Below are 17968 nucleotides of genomic sequence, written 5' to 3' on the forward strand. Positions count from 1 at the left end.
CTTTGAGGCAGGGCCTCACTCTGAAGCCCACTTCCTGGAACTCAGAATTTAGCTTGGCCTGGCCTCACACTCAAAACAACTCTTCTGTCCTGGTATCCTGAGTGCTACGGCCAGACACGTCGTCATGCCCAGGTTCACGTTATCTTATGACTGGGAGCCTCTGAGCTCTTCATGCTTGCTGCTTTACTTTACATCCCAAATATATGAAATTCTAGCTATTTGTATTTCAGCTATATTGTCTGTAACCATTTATTTTGATGTGATGTTTTTCACATGCTTTTTATCTAGAAGATTCTTTTTTTAAAAAATTTATTTAATATGTATACAGTATTTATTGTTCTGCCTGCATGTGTGCCTGCATGCCAGAAGAGGGCAGCAGATCTCATTATAGGTGGTTGTGAGCCACCATGTGGTTGCTGGGAATTGAACTGAGGACCTCCAGGAGAACAGTCAGTTCTCTTAACCTCTGAGCCATCTCTTCAGCACCTAGAAGATTGTTATTTAGGCTTAACATTGAGCTTTTTGGTCATTTGCTTTTAGGGAAGAAGGTTCTGATACTTTCAAGTTTATGTGCCTTTGGACTTAATTCCCACTTTGATTATAGCACTTATTTTTACATTATTAGTTTATTTTTAAAATATATAGTATTTGTTGTTGTTTGTTTTGTTTTTAATGAGAGTTTCTCTGTGTCGCTTTGACTGTCCTGGACTTGCTTTGTAGACCAGGCTAGCCTCGAACTCAAAGAGATCTGTCTGTCTCTGCCTCCCTAGTGCTGGGATTACAGGCGTGCACCACCACCGCTACTTTGTTTTTCTGAGACAGCTACTCACACAATTTTGTCTGGCTTGGAACTCACAAAGATTGGCCTGCTTCTTTCTCCTGAGTGTTGGGATTAAGGGTGTGCCTCTATACCTAACAGTTATGTTGCATTTTAAGTATGTGCTTACTGCTTTTTTATTGTTTTTTTGTTTGCTTGTGTTTTGTTTTTCGAAACAGGGTTTCTCTATGTTATCTTGGCTGTCCTGGACTCAGTTTGTAGACCAGGCTGGCCTCGAACTCAACAGCAATCCGCCTGCCTCTGCCTCCCAAGTGCTGGGATTAAAGGTGTGCGCCACCATACCTGACTGCTTACTGCCTTTTTAGTTTGATTGTTTTAAGAAAGAGCTGGGATTGCTGTAGTCTAATAGTCTCCTACCTCAGCTATTTCAGCAAAGGCAAGGAAGGAGTTTCTCATATGCAAGATTTGAATCTTTTACTAGCAGTAACATCATGGCTGTACATTATGACTGCCTATTGCATGAATTATTTATCAAAAATTGCTCTTCAGTCTGGGCATGGTGGCACATGGCTTTAGTCTGGAGGCTGAGACAAGTGGATCTCTGTGACTTTGAGACTATCCTCGTCTACTTAGTGAGTTCCAGGGCAGCCAGAAAAGCTTATATAGAGAAAAGTTTGTTTTCAGTTATAACATAGATAACATTGAAAATTATTTATGTACTGTAAATGAAATATTTCTAGCTGTGATGTCGCATGTAATGCTGATAGGTAAATGGTGACATCCAGCAGTGTACTCTACAAAATTTACTGTTACTAGTAACTCCTTAGCATCTAGCAGAAACTGTATATCTGAAAGCAGTTACTGAATGTTTTTTAATTTATGGAAATTGAGCAATCTCATTATTAGTGTGTATAAATGATTTGATAAAGAATTTGACTCATGAGAATATTTCTGCTTGGAGGGAGGTGCTTATTAGATGACTTTTGAAAGTGATTTTTTTCAGGGTTGGACACATGGCTGAGCAGTTTAGAACTCTGCCTGCTCTCCTCGAGGACCCCAGTTCAGTTCTCAGCATTCACATGGCAACTCACATGATAACTCCAGTTCCAGGCTATACCACACCCTCTTATGGCATCAGGGGACCATTAAATGCATGTGGTGCATACATTTCAAGCAGATATACATTTAGGCAAATGCCTACACACATAAAATTAACACAATAGTAAAATAAACAAAACCAAAATATTTTTTTTCATACTTTGGTTAAGAGTCACTATTTAACTAAAAGGGGGAAATGCAATTTTATATCACTTAGGAAATTACATCCTCATAAATGCTTTTACATTTATTACTTTATGCTGGGCTTGGTGGCACATGCCTTTAATCCCAGCACTTGGGAGGCAGAGGCAGGCGGATCGCTGTGAGTTCGAGGCCAGCCTGGTCTACAAAGCGAGTCCAGGACAGCCAAGGCTACACAGAGAAATCCTGTCTCGAAAAACAAAAACAAAAAACAACAAAAAAATTGTTTTTACTTAAAAATTTATTTTTAATTATGTATATATTGTGGGTATGTGCATGCTTATGCAGGTGCCTGAGGTGGCTAGAAGTTTCTGTCTGACCCCCAAGAGCTGGGATGGTTCTGGGAACTGAACTCTGAGTCTCTGCATTTTTAACCCCTGTGTGTGTGTGGATGCATTACTAAACTTTGTCCAAACAAAAGAATTGAAGTAAATAATGTTATATTTATAAAGCAAGGCTTGGTAGTGTGTGAGTGCTATTACAGTCAGAAGTATTAATTAGACTTTTAATTAATTAGACTTTTGTCCACTTAAAATATATCCCCATTGTGTTTTCTTTCTTTTAAAGTGCTTGTTTTGCACCATTAACTGCTCTTTTTTTTTTTTTTTTTTTTTTTTAAACAGCTCAGTTTTTCCATAGAGTCTTGAAGGTTTTCACTTATGGCTTTGGTTACTCTTGGCTGTGAACTTTTTCAGGTAGAAGAAGGCTGGTGGAGTGGAACCCTCAACAATAAATCGGGACTGTTTCCCTCAAACTTTGTGAAAGAGTTAGAGCTCACAGATGATGGTGACGCTCATGACAGCCAGGAGGACTCAGGTCGGTCAAAACACTTTGAAAGGATTTGATTGACTTCATCTTTTGGGATGGGTGTTTGGTCAGTTTCAGCTAACATAGTTTTAAAAAACAAAAGTATAATGGGGGTACAAAGGAAGAAAATACCTGGTCAAATAGTTTATTATTTTTCTTTTCTTGATTTCTGTTTTACCCTTTTGCTTATCTGTACTCTTGGAACTGCTGAGTTTGCGAATGGCCTAGCTTAATAGTTGAGAAAAATTAAAGTAGCACTCTTACCTTTATTTTCAGTACTCATATTCCATATTCTGTTCTCCCTATAGCCAAATACTTTTTTTTTTTTTTTTTTTTTTTTTTTTTAGGAAGAAAGCCACTCAAATATTTCTTTTTTGCATTGGGACATTAGGAGGCGGGACGGTTACAGAACAATGCAAATACTGGATGGCATAAGCTTGCTAGAAACAAAAGAAAGTTAGATAATAATTCTAGCCGACTCTTCTTTTCAGCTCCAGCCAAATACTTTTTGTTTTGTTTTTCAAGACAGGGGTTCTCTGTGTAGCCTTGACTGTCCTGGACTTGCTTTGTAGACCAGGCTGGCCTTGAACTCACAGTGATCCACCTGCCTCTGTCTCCCAAGTGCTGGGATTAAAGGTGTGCACCATCACGCCTGGCTCAAATGCATCTTTTGAAGCACATTTTGTTTGTTTACATGTTTCATTCTGAAACAAGGTCTTTCTGTAGTCTAAGTTGGCCTCCAATTCATGGTTTTCCTCCTGCTTCAGCCTCCCAGGTGCTGAGAATACAGGCACGTACTAGAAACGTTTCTTTTTAACTTCAGGAAACACAAAAAGGAAAGAGTTCTCATTTATCCGTTGCCCAGATCTAGCCACTGTAATCAGTTGTCACCATGTGCTAATGTTGTTCATGGTTTCTCTATGTCTGTGCTTTATAAATCCTCTATGTTTTTTGAGAACAAGGATAGTTTCATAGTCACATTATTATCACCATCAAATCAGGACAGTTTAAAGGGATGTTTTTCACACATAATTCATCTACAGACTTCTTTAATTGTTCTATTTTGTTTTATAATGATTGTTTTTTTCTTCTGGTCTTAGGGTTACACATACTATTTCTTGTCTTTAGACCAGTTTCTTTATCTTCTGTCTTTTTCTGGGCACTGAGACTTTTGGAGAGTATAGACCAGTTACTTTGATTTTTTTCCCCCTTGAGTGGATTAGTGCATTGTTGTTCACTTAGTATCTAGGGGCCTTATAGATATGAATATTAGAGGATACTGCAGTTTCAATGACATAGAATTTGCATATAATTTAGACACCTCTGATTGTGAATGTTAATTTCCAGTTTTACTTCTTTTTTTTTTTTTTTTTTCCTTCAAAACAGGGTCTCTCTGTGTAGCCTTGACTATCCTGAACTCCCTTTGTAGACCAGGCTGGCCTTGAATTCACATCCATCTGCCTGCCTCTGCCTCCCAAGTGCTGGGATTAAAGGTGTGTGCCACAACTACTCAGCTGCCTTAGAGTTTCTATTGCTAAGAAGAGACAATATGTTCCCAGCAACTTCTATTAAAGAAAACATCTAACTGGCTGGCTTACAGTTTCAGAGGTTTAGTTCATTATCATCATGTTGGGGAGCATGTGGCATGCAGGAAGACATGGTGCTAGAAGAGTTGTGAAGCTCTTGCTCCAACAAAGCCACGCCTCCTAGTAGAGCCACTCCCTAGAGCTTCACATTCAAACACATGGGTCTTGAGAGCCACTCCTATTCAAACCACCACGATACCCAAAACAATGTAAATCGTTGTTTCCTTAGGCGAATGCCTTTAACCCCAGCACTTGGGAGGCAGAGGCAGAGGATCTCTGCGTTCAAAGCCCCTTGGTCTGCAGAGTGAGTTCCAGGGCAGCCAAGGCTACACAGAGAAACCCTATCTCCAAAACCACCACCACCACCACCACGGACAACAACAAAAAAGATGCAGCCACCATAACTAACCATATTTCAACTTGGTTTAATATGGATGCAGAGCACTTGGCATGGAACTTTCATGGATAGTGTGACTTCACTGTGTGTCTTGGAAGGCTTTTTGAAGTATTTTGATGGCTTCTTGTCTGATTTAGGAATCTCTTATTAATCACTTCATTTTTAACGACTTTTCCTTATTTATATACGTGTTTGTAGACTGCATATTGGAGTATATAAATTTTTATTCGCTGCCAAAATACCTATTTTGTGGAATAGCCTAATGAAAAAAAAAAGTACTTCTTGATATATAGAGAACTTTTCAAGCAGTTTAGAAAGTGAAATTTACTTTTGAGGGTGTTCGTATCACTCTTACTTTAAGGTTAATGAAATTGGACTGATTATCCACTGTAGTAAAATTACAGTTGGGCTTCTGTTGATTTCTTTCATACTACTTACTGTGTGGAGGTCATAGATAGGAGTTAGGTACTAGACATTTCTTAGTATTTCAGCCCTGTTTGCCTGTTGGGTTTTAGTTTTTCTCAGTCTTGACTGAGATTTCAGAGCAGTGATATGAGAGTCCATCTACATTTCAATGAAGGCATGTTAAAGTTGAAATAGTTAAAGACAGAAAGGAAATCCTACACGTAAATACTGCTTCTCACTTAATTTAACATCCATAGTTTGTTTTCTTTAGTATATTGAGCACTTGTTGTACAGTGTACTGTGTCAGATTCTGGGAATGCAGTGATTAATAACAAAGCACCCCTTCCAACATTGAAGCTTTTGTGGGATTCAAAATAAAGGGCTGTTTATTAAATAAGTCAAAAGTCAATGTAATTTGACATGAAAAATAATTGTAACAGGAAGCTTGAGAGTACTGCAGATGTATGTAAGAAGGACAAAACCTTTTTCAGAGGTCAGATATTACAATATCAATCCATAGGCTTGAAGCAGACTGAAAAATAACCATAAGTTTTTCAAGATCTTGAAATAATTCAGTTCAGAGTGATTTTTGGATTTAGTAGTTGAAGGTGGTAAGTGTTAAGAATGGAGAAACTTGGGCTTTAGGCATTAAATACACTGCATCACAGAGAAGGTTTGAGAAGATGAAGAAAAATTTTTTTTAGCATTGTTTGGGTTGTAGTATGTGGAGAGTACACTGAAGAAGAGTGGGTGGCAGGACCAAGTGAGAGTACATGCGGCAGAGTGTTTGTCTAACTAGAAGAATGCTGTGATAGAGAGATAGCTCTCCCATTCTACATAGATGCTATATGAAATAGGACCGAGTGATGATGGGATATGGAGGGCGACTAATGAAGAGGGGTCAGAGAGTACCAAATAGTCCTTGGGTTGATGCAGATACTGTTGCTGGAGGTAGGGTTAAGTTGGGAGAGATGGTGAATTTACTTTGGAGATGTTGAGTTAGAGTCCTGCTTGGGAATATGAGAATATGCAGATAAAGACAAGGTAATCTCCCTTTCTCTTTTTCTCTTTCCTTCCCTTCCTTCCTTCCCATGTGTATACACAAATACAAGGACTCTTGTAAGGTTAATAGTAACTGGATTGGTTTTAATTGTATTTTCATCATGTGCCCCTGTTCTATTACTTTTCCTTAACACCCAGTATAATTTATGATTTTCTTATTAAAGTTTCAACAAAGGATCACATTGGGGATTTAAAGAAATTGTTTTATGTTATTACATGAACGTACAAGATAACGAAGTAGCATTTGTTCTACACATTTGATGAAAGAAAATGGGACAGATTTTTGTGTAAATAGTGAGATATATATGTTCAATGATTGTCAGTATGCATTTGAGCTGTAGCAGAGGTGTATTTAATAAGCTATTAAAACAAAATGCTAATAAATAGTGGGACAAACCAAGATGAGAAAGGGAGAAAAGGAATAAAAATAAAAGAGCAAATAGACAAGTAGCAGTTAATGAGTTTAAACATTACTAATTATATTAAATGTAAATGGTCTGAAAATTAAAAGGCCATGATTGCCAAACTGGTAAGTACACTGTCAGAGCCTCAAAACAGGTTACAAGAAAGATAGAACCTGATATTCTGTGTAAGAAATGATAAATCTAAGATGGTTATATTAACATCAAAGGGTCCTTCAGGAAAAGAAATGCTTTTGTGAAGCTTTTTTTCTTCTTTCTTTTTTTAAACAGCAAATGCTCTTTGATAACTAATCCACTCCTGCAGATCGTGACACCAGTGCTAACCCTTCCCCACATGGCCATCGACCAGTCATCTCTTAGTGGGTGCTACCTAATAAATGTTCTGTCACCTTTCTGTTCTAATGTCAGGCACACGAACCTTTTGGAGACAAACCACATCTAAGCTGTAGCATCTTGCTAAGAGTATGTTGTGTTGAGCTGGGTGTGGTGGCGCACGCCTGTAATCACAGCACTCCAGCACTCTGGAGGCAGAGGCAGGTAGATCACTGAGTTCGAGGCCAGCCTGGTCTACAAAGCAAGTCCAGGACAGCCAGGGCTACACAGAGAAACTCTCTCTTGAAACCTCCCCCCTCCTCCCGCAAATAAATATCTTAGTCATACAGATTAAATATACCTAGAATAGTTACGGTTTTATTCAACACATCCACAAAAACCAATGGAGAGTACATCCTGCTCTAGGATGTTTGAGCACCTTGTCATTTATCTATTGACCTCTTCCTCCTTCTGCTGTGCCTCTTCTCCTTGTTCTTGTTTTTGTTTTTTCTTCCTCCTCTTCCTCTTCCCTATACTTCCTTAGAAAGTATAAGGTATAGATATTGTAGAAAGTGATGTAAAGATTTTTGTAATTCTGGTGTCATTCTTCAAAAATAAATTTTTCTTTTAGAAATAGCTTTGACTGGCCCTACCTCACCTTTACCGTCTCCGGGGAATGGGAGTGAAACTGCTCCTGGATCAGTTACACAGCCAAAGAAAATCCGAGGAATTGGATTTGGAGATATTTTTAAAGAAGGCTCTGTAAAACTTAGGACAAGAACATCCAGTAGTGAAGCCGAAGAGAAAAAACCAGAAAAGGTAGTGTGCCAGTGTGGCTCTCTGACCAAAACAAACTGGGAGCGAGGAAAGAGATTGTTTGACTCACATGTCCTAGTCTGAGTCCATCACTGATAGAAGTCAGGGCAGGACTTAAGCAAGAGTGCAGGCAGGACCCACGGAATAAAGCTGTGTACTGCCGTGCTCAGCTGGGCTTGTCCCTCCCACAGGAGTCAGCATCAGAAAATGATTCACAGACATGACCTACAGGCCAATCTGATGTAGGTAATTGCTCAGTTGACCTTCTTAGGTGATTCTGGGTTGTGTCAAGTTGATAAAAACTAACTATCACTGGTAGTTATAGTGAACTTAACTTAGATTAATCTTAGTCCTGTTTAATTTAGCAGTTTTGGGGTGAGAATGTTGGCTGTTTTTGGTTTGTTTGTTTGTATCCCCCCCCCCCTTTTTTTTTTTTTTTTTTTTTAAGGTAAGGATTCCCTCTGTAGCCCAGATTAGCCTGGACCTCAGGATCTGGTATCTCTCCTCTCATCACTCAGCATTACATCTTTGAAGATGTAAATGTTTGAAAGTCCTTCCCCACCCCCCACCCCCATCCCCCTTTTGGGGGTCATGGAAACTTAATGAGACACTTTATGGGAAATTTCTCTTGAAATTTGTAATAGTTAATAGTTGTGTTTCAGTATTATAAAATTAGGGTGCTTATTAACTGGAAAATCCAAGATAGACTTTTCTTAGTGGTAGCCTTAGGGTCTTTTAGTTATAAAAGTGTAAATGTAAAGGAAACTTTTATTTTTGTCTTTCAAATCTAAAGATTTGTTGCTTTTCTTTTTAATGTAATAGATATCTAAAACTGAGCTATTTTAAAGTGAATATGAAATTAAATACTAAGTTACCTAAAACTTTTCTCTGGATTCTTTTTGGTTTTTTGAGGCTGTCCTAGAACTCACTCTGTAGGCCAGGATGGCCTTAAACTCATGGAGATTCTCCTGCCTATACCTCCTGAGTGCTGAAGGCATGCTCCATCACTGCTTATTTCTCTGGGTTCTCAAAAGTGGCTACATTTACTAACTGCCTTCTGAATGTTTGGATAATTTAATAGCATTGTTAAATGGAGTCAGGTGAACTATCCACAGTTTTTAAGTTCTGAAAAAAAAAAAAGGCTAAAGTAAGCCTTTACGTTTTTGTTTTGGGGGGGAAATAATAGTAGGCTTGAACACTTTATGTCTGTGTGTGTGCCTGTGTGTATTTATGTGTAATATGTGCACACACGAGTCCAAGGATATCAGAAGAGGGAGCTGGATCCTCTGAAACTGAATTTCTATGTACTGGCGCTAGGAATGAAACCAGGGTCGTCTTTAAGAGCAGTACTGTGCTATCTCCTATAATTCTCATTTGTATTTCCCTATTTTTAAAAATTTATTTTATATATATGAGTATACTGTCTTCATGTACACCAGATGAGGGTGTTGGATCCTATTACAGATGGTTGTGAGTCACCGTGTGGTTGCTGGGAATTGAACTTAGGACCTCTGGATGAGCAGCCAGTGCTCTTAATTACTAAGCCATCTCTCCAGCTCTTCCCCTATTTCTTAAAAGATTAAAACTTTTTTTTTTTTTTAAAGATTTATTTATTATTATGTATACAGTGCTCTGCGCTCTGCCTGCAGGCCAGATGGGGGCACCAACTGACATTATAGATGGTTATGAGCCACCATGTGGTTGCTGGGAATTGAACTCAGGACCTCTGGAAGAGCAGTCAGTACCCTTAATCTCTGAGCCATCTTTCCGGCCCGATTAAAACATTTTATTGTTTACTCAATTCAGCTACATTTCATTTGTTTGGTGAAATACCTTGTTATTTCTGCCAGCGTGCTACATAGTTTCATATTTAATTGTGACTTGGATTCAGGAAAGACCACATCTTCTCTGCTTTTTGCCCTTCCCTTTCCTACCTTTAAGACTCTGTGGTATTGATTTCAGGGCAAATATGTATGATTGCACTCATCTTTAAATCAAAGTACTCTGGAGGCAGAAGCAGATAAATCTCTTAGTTTGAGGCCTGCTTGGTCGCTATTGAAATTTCTAGGCCAATTAGGACTGCATAGTGAATTGCTTTCTGAAATAAAGAAGAGGAAAGATTATAGGGTATAATGGATTGGATTTTCAGTTTTGTGAAATGGTGTTCTATAGCGTCTTACTCTGTGAGGGACATTGGACTAAATGACCATGGGTCACTTTGAACTCTAAAAGTGTATGATTGTATTGAATAGTTTTATTTGATTAGTGGCATTGCATTAGTATCTTGCCCGTCACAACTAATGATGTCCACTACTTGGTTATTAGTGAGTGTACTTTTAGAGTTACCTTATTTAGTAAAGGTAGGGAGCACATGCCATGTTTTAGGTGGTACCATATTAAAAGATATGGTTAGGTCTGGGAGAAAGTAAAGTATTTTGGAAGACGCAAACACACAATGGTAGGTTAGTTATTGTATTAATATTCTTTTTGTTTTTTGTTTGTTTTTGTCTTTTCAAGACAGGGTTTCTTTTATAGTCCTGGCTGTCCTGGCCTTTGTAGACCAGGTTGGCCTTGTTGGCCTTGAACTCAGAGATCCGCCTTCCTCTGCTTCCCAGTGCTGGGGTTAAAGGCATGCGCCACCACCATTGTGCTTATATTCTTAAGTATTGAAGTCTAATGTCATGTCTACTGTTCTACTGGAGTAGATAATTCAAGGAAGTACTTGCTGAAGGTGGTGCAAATGTTTAACTATGTAAGAGTTGTAATAGTGCCTATATATTTTCATTTAGAGAGTAACGAAGTACCATATTTTAGATCCCTTTATTTCAGGAATGTATGGGGGGTGAGAGTGATGCAGATGCAATATGAAGCTCTCAAAAAACACATTGTATACATGTAAGAAATTCTCAGATAATAGATAAGGAAAATGAATTTTTAAAATCCCCTCTATTTTAAGGTTTAGTGTCACTAAGAATCCATTTTTGTAGGTTCAGACCTAGGCTCCAGGACTAAAATTACTGCTTTGTTGGGTTAGCTGCTTCCCAGTGTAAAAAGGAAGAATGATAGTCTCTACTTGATACAGAAGGGTATAAAGACTAAGTGTAAGTGTGTGTGTCTGCGTGTGTGTGTGTGTGTGTGTGTGAGAGTGTGTTGGTTATTTTATTTATCTTAGATTTTAAAATATTAAATCATAATATGAATACCAGAGTATATTTGTTATTTTTACATCCTTTAAAAAAATTAATGGCTTTTGGGACTGGAGAGATGGCTGAGTGGTTAAGAGCACTGGCTGCTCTCTAGAGGGCCTGGGTTAGATTCCTAGCATCACATGGTGACTCACAATCTCTCTAATAACCCCAGTCCTGGGGGATGCACTGCCCTCTTCTGGTGTTCATGGGCACTGCATACACTTGATGCACAGGTATACATGCAGGTAAAACATCCATGCATGTAAGAAAAAAAATTAGTAGCTATTATTTGAGGAACTTTTAAGATTATTAATTTTTTAATTATTGAGTTTTAAGTTAGATTACGAGCCTGACTATAAGGGCCATTAGGGAGGGCTAGATATGTATAAAGGAAAACTTGGCTTAAAAGTATTATTCTTGGACTGGAGAGAAAGCTGAGCAGTTAAGAATACGCATTGTTCCCCCCCCCCCCCCTTTTTTTTTTTTTACTTTTGACACAGGGTTTCTCTGTTTAGCCTTGGCTGTCCTAGACTCACTTTGTAGGCCAGGCTGGCCTCGAACTTACAGGGATCCACCTGCCTCTGCCTCCCGAGTGCTGGGATTAAAGACATACTATTCTTGTAGAAGACTAGAGTCTTTTTCCAAATATCCATGTCAGGTGACTTAAAGCCACCTTTACCTTCAGATCCTGGCATCAACACCATCTTTTGGCGTTTATGGGCATCTGAATCCAGGTGCACATTTCCACACGCAGACACATATAAATACATTTAAAATTAAAGTAAAATCTTTGAAAAATATTTTTTAGGTTTATTTATTTTTTTCTGTGTGTGAGTGTTTTGTCTACATTTACATCTGTGTATCACATGTGTGCCCAGTACCTTTGGAGGCTGGAAAGGGGGTTGGATCCCCTGAAACTGGAGTTACAGATGGCTGTGAGCCACCATGTGGGTAGTGGGAATTGAACCTGGGTTCTCTAGAAGAACAACAAGTGCTCTTAACAACTGAGCCACTTCTCCAGCCCCAAAAGAAATGTTTAAAAAAACATATCATTTTTATTTTAACTTAAGCTAGCTGATACTGTCCTTTCTCTTCCAGCCCTTACTACTACAGTCACTGGGATCTAGAACCCAGAATGTGGAGCTGACAAAAACAGACATTGATGGCAAGATTAAAGGTAAGTTCTAAAGTAAACCACTGTAGTATAAATGTGCTTTTATATTCCTACCTCACTAGAGGAGTCTGTGGCACTGGACTAGTTCCCAGAATATTAAATTCTACTGGATAAAAGCACATGAGATTGAGAATTCTGGTGTGCTCTGTTCATTTTAGAATCTCTGAAGTTAAAACCATGCCTGCTACATATCAGACACTGAGCGATATTGAATTTTTTTCTAACATTGAGTGTACGTTTTAAAATTATTAGTTTAACCTTTAATAGCTTAGTGAGGATATTACTTTACATAGAGGCTTAATAAGTATCTGTTGCATCAATCAATTTGTGTAAGTCACATTATTTATATTCTTTATTTCAGCTAAGGAATATTGTAGAACATTATTTGCCTATGAAGGAACCAATGAAGATGAACTTACTTTTAAAGAAGGGGACGTAATCCATTTGATAAGTAAGGTAAGATTGTTTAGTGAATCACCATTTATAGAAATACTCTCTTGTACTGCCTATAGAGTATTAACTTAAGGCAGGCTGGGGCTTTATCTTGTTTTGGGGTTCTGGTAACTTAGAATATAAGTGTGTGTGTGTGTGTGTGTGTGTGTGTGTGTGTGTGTGTATATATTTAAGCTTTTATTGTCTGTATTACTTACTTAATTGATATGTTAAAGGGCAATCAGTAGGGGGCTGGAGAGATGGCTTAGCATTTAAGAGTACTTTTGCTTTTCCAGAGGATCAAGGTTCAGTTTCCAGTACCTATATGGTTGCGTAGAGTCATTATAACTTAAAAAAAAAATAAAAAAAAAATTTTTTTTATTATGTATATGTATGTCTGCAGGCCAGAAGAGGGCACCAGATCTCATTATAGGTGGTTGTAAGCCATGATGTAGCTGCTGGGAATTGAACTCAGGAGCTTTGGAAGAGCAGTCTGTGCTCTTAACCTCTGAGCCATCTCTCCAGCCTGCCATTATAACTCTTGTTTTAGAGGATAAGACATCCTCCTTTGACTTTTGCAGGCAATAGGAATGCACGTGCTCATTCACATATATAGGCAAAATAAACAGTTAAAATGATAAATCTGAAAAAGAAATGAGCAGTGATCACATTGCTTATTTTTTTCCTTTATTAACTCCTAGAAGTGGACAACTTAAATGTTCATTAGTGAGTAAAGGTCATGAGACTCATCTTCCTGTGGGAAATGGTGAAGCTATGTGGGAGGGGCACAGTCGCTGTGCAGATAAAAATCCGAGGACAACCTGTGGGAGTTGGTTCTCTCCTTTTATGCTGTGGGCTACTGGGTTTGAACTCATATCATTAGGCTTGACGATGAGCACCTCTACCTGCTGAGCCATCCCCCTATCCTTATTACACCTCCTTTAAAGAAAGAAATGATTATTTAAATTAGAAAAAAATTTAAGGCCAAGTAATGGAAAAGAAAAAAATCCTTGTGGTTTTTATGTCTGGGCAGAATGTTATAATAGTAACTATATATGAGTGAATAATAAATATTTACTTCTGCTATACAAGCAGCTACTGTCTACTCATTTAATGTCACCCCCATATGTAATTTTTAATATTCATAGAGTTTAGACTGATAAAGTTTAAGAGTTTATGCAGGTAGTCATTAAAAGAGTGCTAACTTCTGAAGCTGCTAGACAAGAAAAATCTTAGGCGAGTGAGAGGCAGGCATGGCCAGCTGGTCTACAAAGCAAGTCCAGGATAGTCAAGGTTACACAGAGAAACCCTGTCTCGAAAACAAACGAACAAACTAAAAACAAAAAGAAAAAATTTTTAGTATGTACATATAAAATGTTCTGATTCTCTTTACCTATTATTATATTTTTCTCTTCACTACCTCCCTTGTCCCCATGAGAACATTTTAACTTATAGATTACATTTTAACATTGGTTTATTTTAAAACATTAAACCCAGGTTTGGGTTTTTTGTTTTGTTTTCTTTTTTTTTGTTTGATTGTTTCTGTTTTTGTTTTTGATGGGGTCTCACTCTGGCTCTGATGGAATTCACCATGTGAGAGTAGACTGGCCTCACACTCAGATATCTGTGTCAGCCTTCTGAGTTTTGGGATTTAAGGGTATCCACACATAGGTATTAAATCCAGTTTTGTAACTTCTGCTAGCTACAAGCAGTATGTAGTGACTGTTTTGTTTTCTAGGAAATTTTTACTATTTGTTTAGTTGCCCACCCCAACCCATGACTTTTAAAGCTAATGGAATCCATCACTTTTCCGGAGTCATTGTGAACTCTCTCCTCATTTATTGATAATTAATGATAACTACTAGCTCTTGCCTGCAGGGGTAGGAAAATTTGAGGTAGCCTGTGCTAATTGGTAAGGATCCCTACACACACACACACACAGAGAGAGAGAGACAGAGACAGAGACAGGGACAGAGAGAATATGTGTACCTTCCATTACTGTAACTGTTTGGTTTGCATTTTAGGAGACTGGAGAAGCGGGCTGGTGGAAGGGTGAACTTAACGGTAAAGAAGGAGTGTTTCCAGATAACTTTGCTGTTCTGATAAATGAACTAGATAAAGACTTTCCAGTAAGATTCTGTTTTTAATGATGATAATACTTTGCCACTATTATTTTCAGAAATAGCATTTTTACATTGCTACTGAATGAATTTCATAGTTTTAGAAATTGCACATTTAAATATAATTTGGTTTGCCATAAACAGTATTATATTTCAGTAATGTATTTTATTTTTTATATCGACTATAATATGTACTAAAAGCCAGCTTTGATTTCTTTTCCAAAAAGCTGGCTTTAGATAAGTTGAGTAAATTCTTAATTTTCTGGATGAAATTATTTAGTGTTAATGAAAAGTGTCAGTTAATTTTAAGGTACTGTGAAACTAGGCTCTTGCCTCCTTATGCTTGTAATGTTTGCATATTGATTCTCAGAGACAAAACACCAAGACTGGCTCATTCATTGATTAGTGCGAGATCTTTTACCTTTCGGTGCCTTGACACTTTCTCCACATACAAGGCTATCTTAGCTTACAGATCAGAGGGCAAAGCAGTTAGATATACATAGCAAAATAGGCTTCGTCTTCAGTTCAAGCCTCTGCAGAGCACGCTAATCTTTGTAGTCTTTAATCAAGTAAATTATTGGCAGTTACTGTATAGAAGCTCAGGCTGCCTGAGCTCCTTTTCCTTTGTTGTACTGCATTAAGTTCTGATTCAGCTTCCAGTCTACTTTTAGTTATTCCTTAATGAGCACTTTCTTTTCTGCTTTTATTATGTTACTTAAAGACACTAAATTAAGTTTTTAAAAAGTGAATGAGTTCTTAGAAATTGAAGGGAAAGGAGGCCTTTGCCTTCAGCTGTATCTGTGAGAGTTCTTCAGACTTAAGAATGATTGCTAGGTTTATCTCTATACTCTTTTTGTTTTTAAATTTCTCATATGTCCTTTAAGGTTCTCTATTTTTCATTTCTATTTTTATTTATTTTTGTTTTTTAAACTTACTCTTTCACCGTTTTGTACATGCTGTATACATTGGTCATATTCCTCTCCCTTCATTATTTGTTTTTATCTTATCTCCCTTCTTACCAAACCCGTTTTCTTTCCAACAAGCCCTTTTATTTTCATGGTTTTACTATTTTCATTTTTGCTTCTAACCAACTGTATTTATTTGGAATTGACTAACTTAGATCAGGAATCTGATTCGATGTAATTATTTTTTTTAAGTGACCTTTTCTAGAGTTGTTAGCTTCTTGGTATTTTAATATTTTTGACAAGAGTAACATGATAAATGATATAATTTATATTATTTTGTTTTAACTTTAAATAGTTAATCAATTTTAATCTTTTCCTCCTCCCCAGAAACCAAAGAAACCACCTCCTCCTGCGAAGGGTCCAGGTTTGTTTAAAAAAAAAAAAAAAAAAAAAAAGGCATTGTTTAGTTTGTTTGTTTGTTTGTTTGTTTTCAAAAGAAGGTTTAGTTTAAATCTTTGAATTTTATTAGCAAAATCAATTAAAATGATTAAGAACTATACAAAATTAAATGTTCACTGACATTATTCGTCATTAATTTTTAAGTCCAAATGATATAAAATAAGGATGCTGGTCAGGCATGGTGGTGCATATCTGTAATAAAACACCAGCACTTTTAGCATTGTTAAGATCAAGGCAGCCTGAGCTATGTAGTTAGACCTTGTCTCAAAATAAAATAAAATGAAGACCTTAGAGTACTTTGGGTACTTCAGTAATAAGTATATTGAATTAATATAACTAATCAATCAAGTTTAAAGCTGTTTTAGAATGACTTGGCTGCACCATTTGCTTAAATTTACAATTATTTTTATGTATGGTTGTTTTGCCTGTGCACCATGTCCATGCACTGCCCACTGAGGCTAGAAGAGGCCTCAGGGCTACACTTGGACTGGAGTTACAGATAGTTATTAAGGTTTGTTTGTTTGGTTTAGACAGGGTCTCACTATTTAGATCTAGTTAGTCTGGAACTCTGTAGATCAGGATGACTTAACTCAGAGGGATCTGCCTGCCTCTGCCTCCCTAGTGCTGGGACTGGAGGTGTGTGCCATGATACTTGCTCCATACTTCACTTTTTGTTAGTTTGGTTTGTTTGTTTGTTTGTTTTTGTTTTGTTTTTAGTTTTTGAGGCAGGGTTTCTGTGTAACCGTGGCTGTCCTGGACTTGCTTTGTAGACCAGGCTGCCCTTGAACTCACAGAGATCCTCCTGCCTCTGCCTCCCCGAGTGCTGGGATATCAGGGGTGTGCCACCGCGCTTTGCTATTCCTTTATTTATTTTGAACAAATGCTTCTTTATGCAAAGTATTCCTAGATACCTAAATATAGTTTGCAGGTTTGTGCATTTCTTTTTGTTTGGGGTTTTTCAAGAATAGGATCTTACTGTGTAGCTGAAGGTAAGCCCTGAGGTAGCTAACCATATGCTTCATGTTAGTTTCAAACTTACGGTCTTCTGCCTCTACCTCCTGAGTGCCAGAAGTTCAGGTGTGTTACAATCATGCCATCCTATTAGATAGCTTTGCAACTGATATAAATTGTAATCTTATGTGTATAGATGTACTCATAAGATAAAATCACCAAATCAAGAAACATGAATGGCATTAATCCAAATACAGATGAAGAAAGGAATTTGAATTCTGGTATTTCATTGAGCACTTGAAATTAATTTTTGTTCTTCTCCTATATATTATTTTTAAAGTTAGTATTCACTTTCTTCCCCTACCTCTTCCAGCTCCAAAGCCTGACTTATTAGCTGCAGAGAAGAAAGTTTTTCCTCTAAAGGCTGAAGAAAAAGGTAAGGCTGACTCTGCCCTTGTCCAACAAATCATTCTTTGATTGTCTCTTAAAGAAACATGACTACCACAATAGCTAATTTACACTTTATGTATTGTTGATATACACATAATGAGGATAGTGTTCAAGTGATACGAAATTAAGCCTTTCATCATACTGATAATTTATATCTGTTGAAAATTAAATGAATCCTTCAGTAAGATGTAGTATTTAATTATTGTTTCATATTGTGTATAAAAAACTAGATACTAAGCCACCAGGGCCCCAGGTCTACCCTTGGACTGGAGTTAGAGATGGTTGTTTAATTTTGCTGAGGTAGGTGCATACTTATGAGTTGGAGGCCAGCCTGATCTACAAAGTGAGTCCAGGATAGCCAAGGCTACACAGAGAAACCCTGTTTTGAAAAGAAACCAAACCAAA

General features: G+C 37.5%; 1 protein-coding gene across 1 annotated transcript in view; it reads left to right on the plus strand.

Annotated features, from left to right (window-relative positions):
* The window catches only part of Cd2ap (CD2 associated protein), an 82426-nt gene that overhangs the window by 39197 nt on the left and 25261 nt on the right, over window positions 1-17968 (plus strand). Inside the window, exons 5-11 of the mRNA XM_051152938.1 lie at window positions 2773-2893; window positions 7700-7887; window positions 12171-12249; window positions 12608-12702; window positions 14703-14807; window positions 16091-16127; window positions 17487-17549. Of these exons, the coding sequence (XP_051008895.1) occupies window positions 2773-2893; window positions 7700-7887; window positions 12171-12249; window positions 12608-12702; window positions 14703-14807; window positions 16091-16127; window positions 17487-17549 (688 nt within the window). The remainder of the gene's footprint in view (window positions 1-2772; window positions 2894-7699; window positions 7888-12170; window positions 12250-12607; window positions 12703-14702; window positions 14808-16090; window positions 16128-17486; window positions 17550-17968) is intronic.

This window comes from Acomys russatus, chromosome 11 (genome assembly GCF_903995435.1).
Source record: "Acomys russatus chromosome 11, mAcoRus1.1, whole genome shotgun sequence".
Taxonomy (NCBI): domain Eukaryota; kingdom Metazoa; phylum Chordata; class Mammalia; order Rodentia; family Muridae; genus Acomys; species Acomys russatus.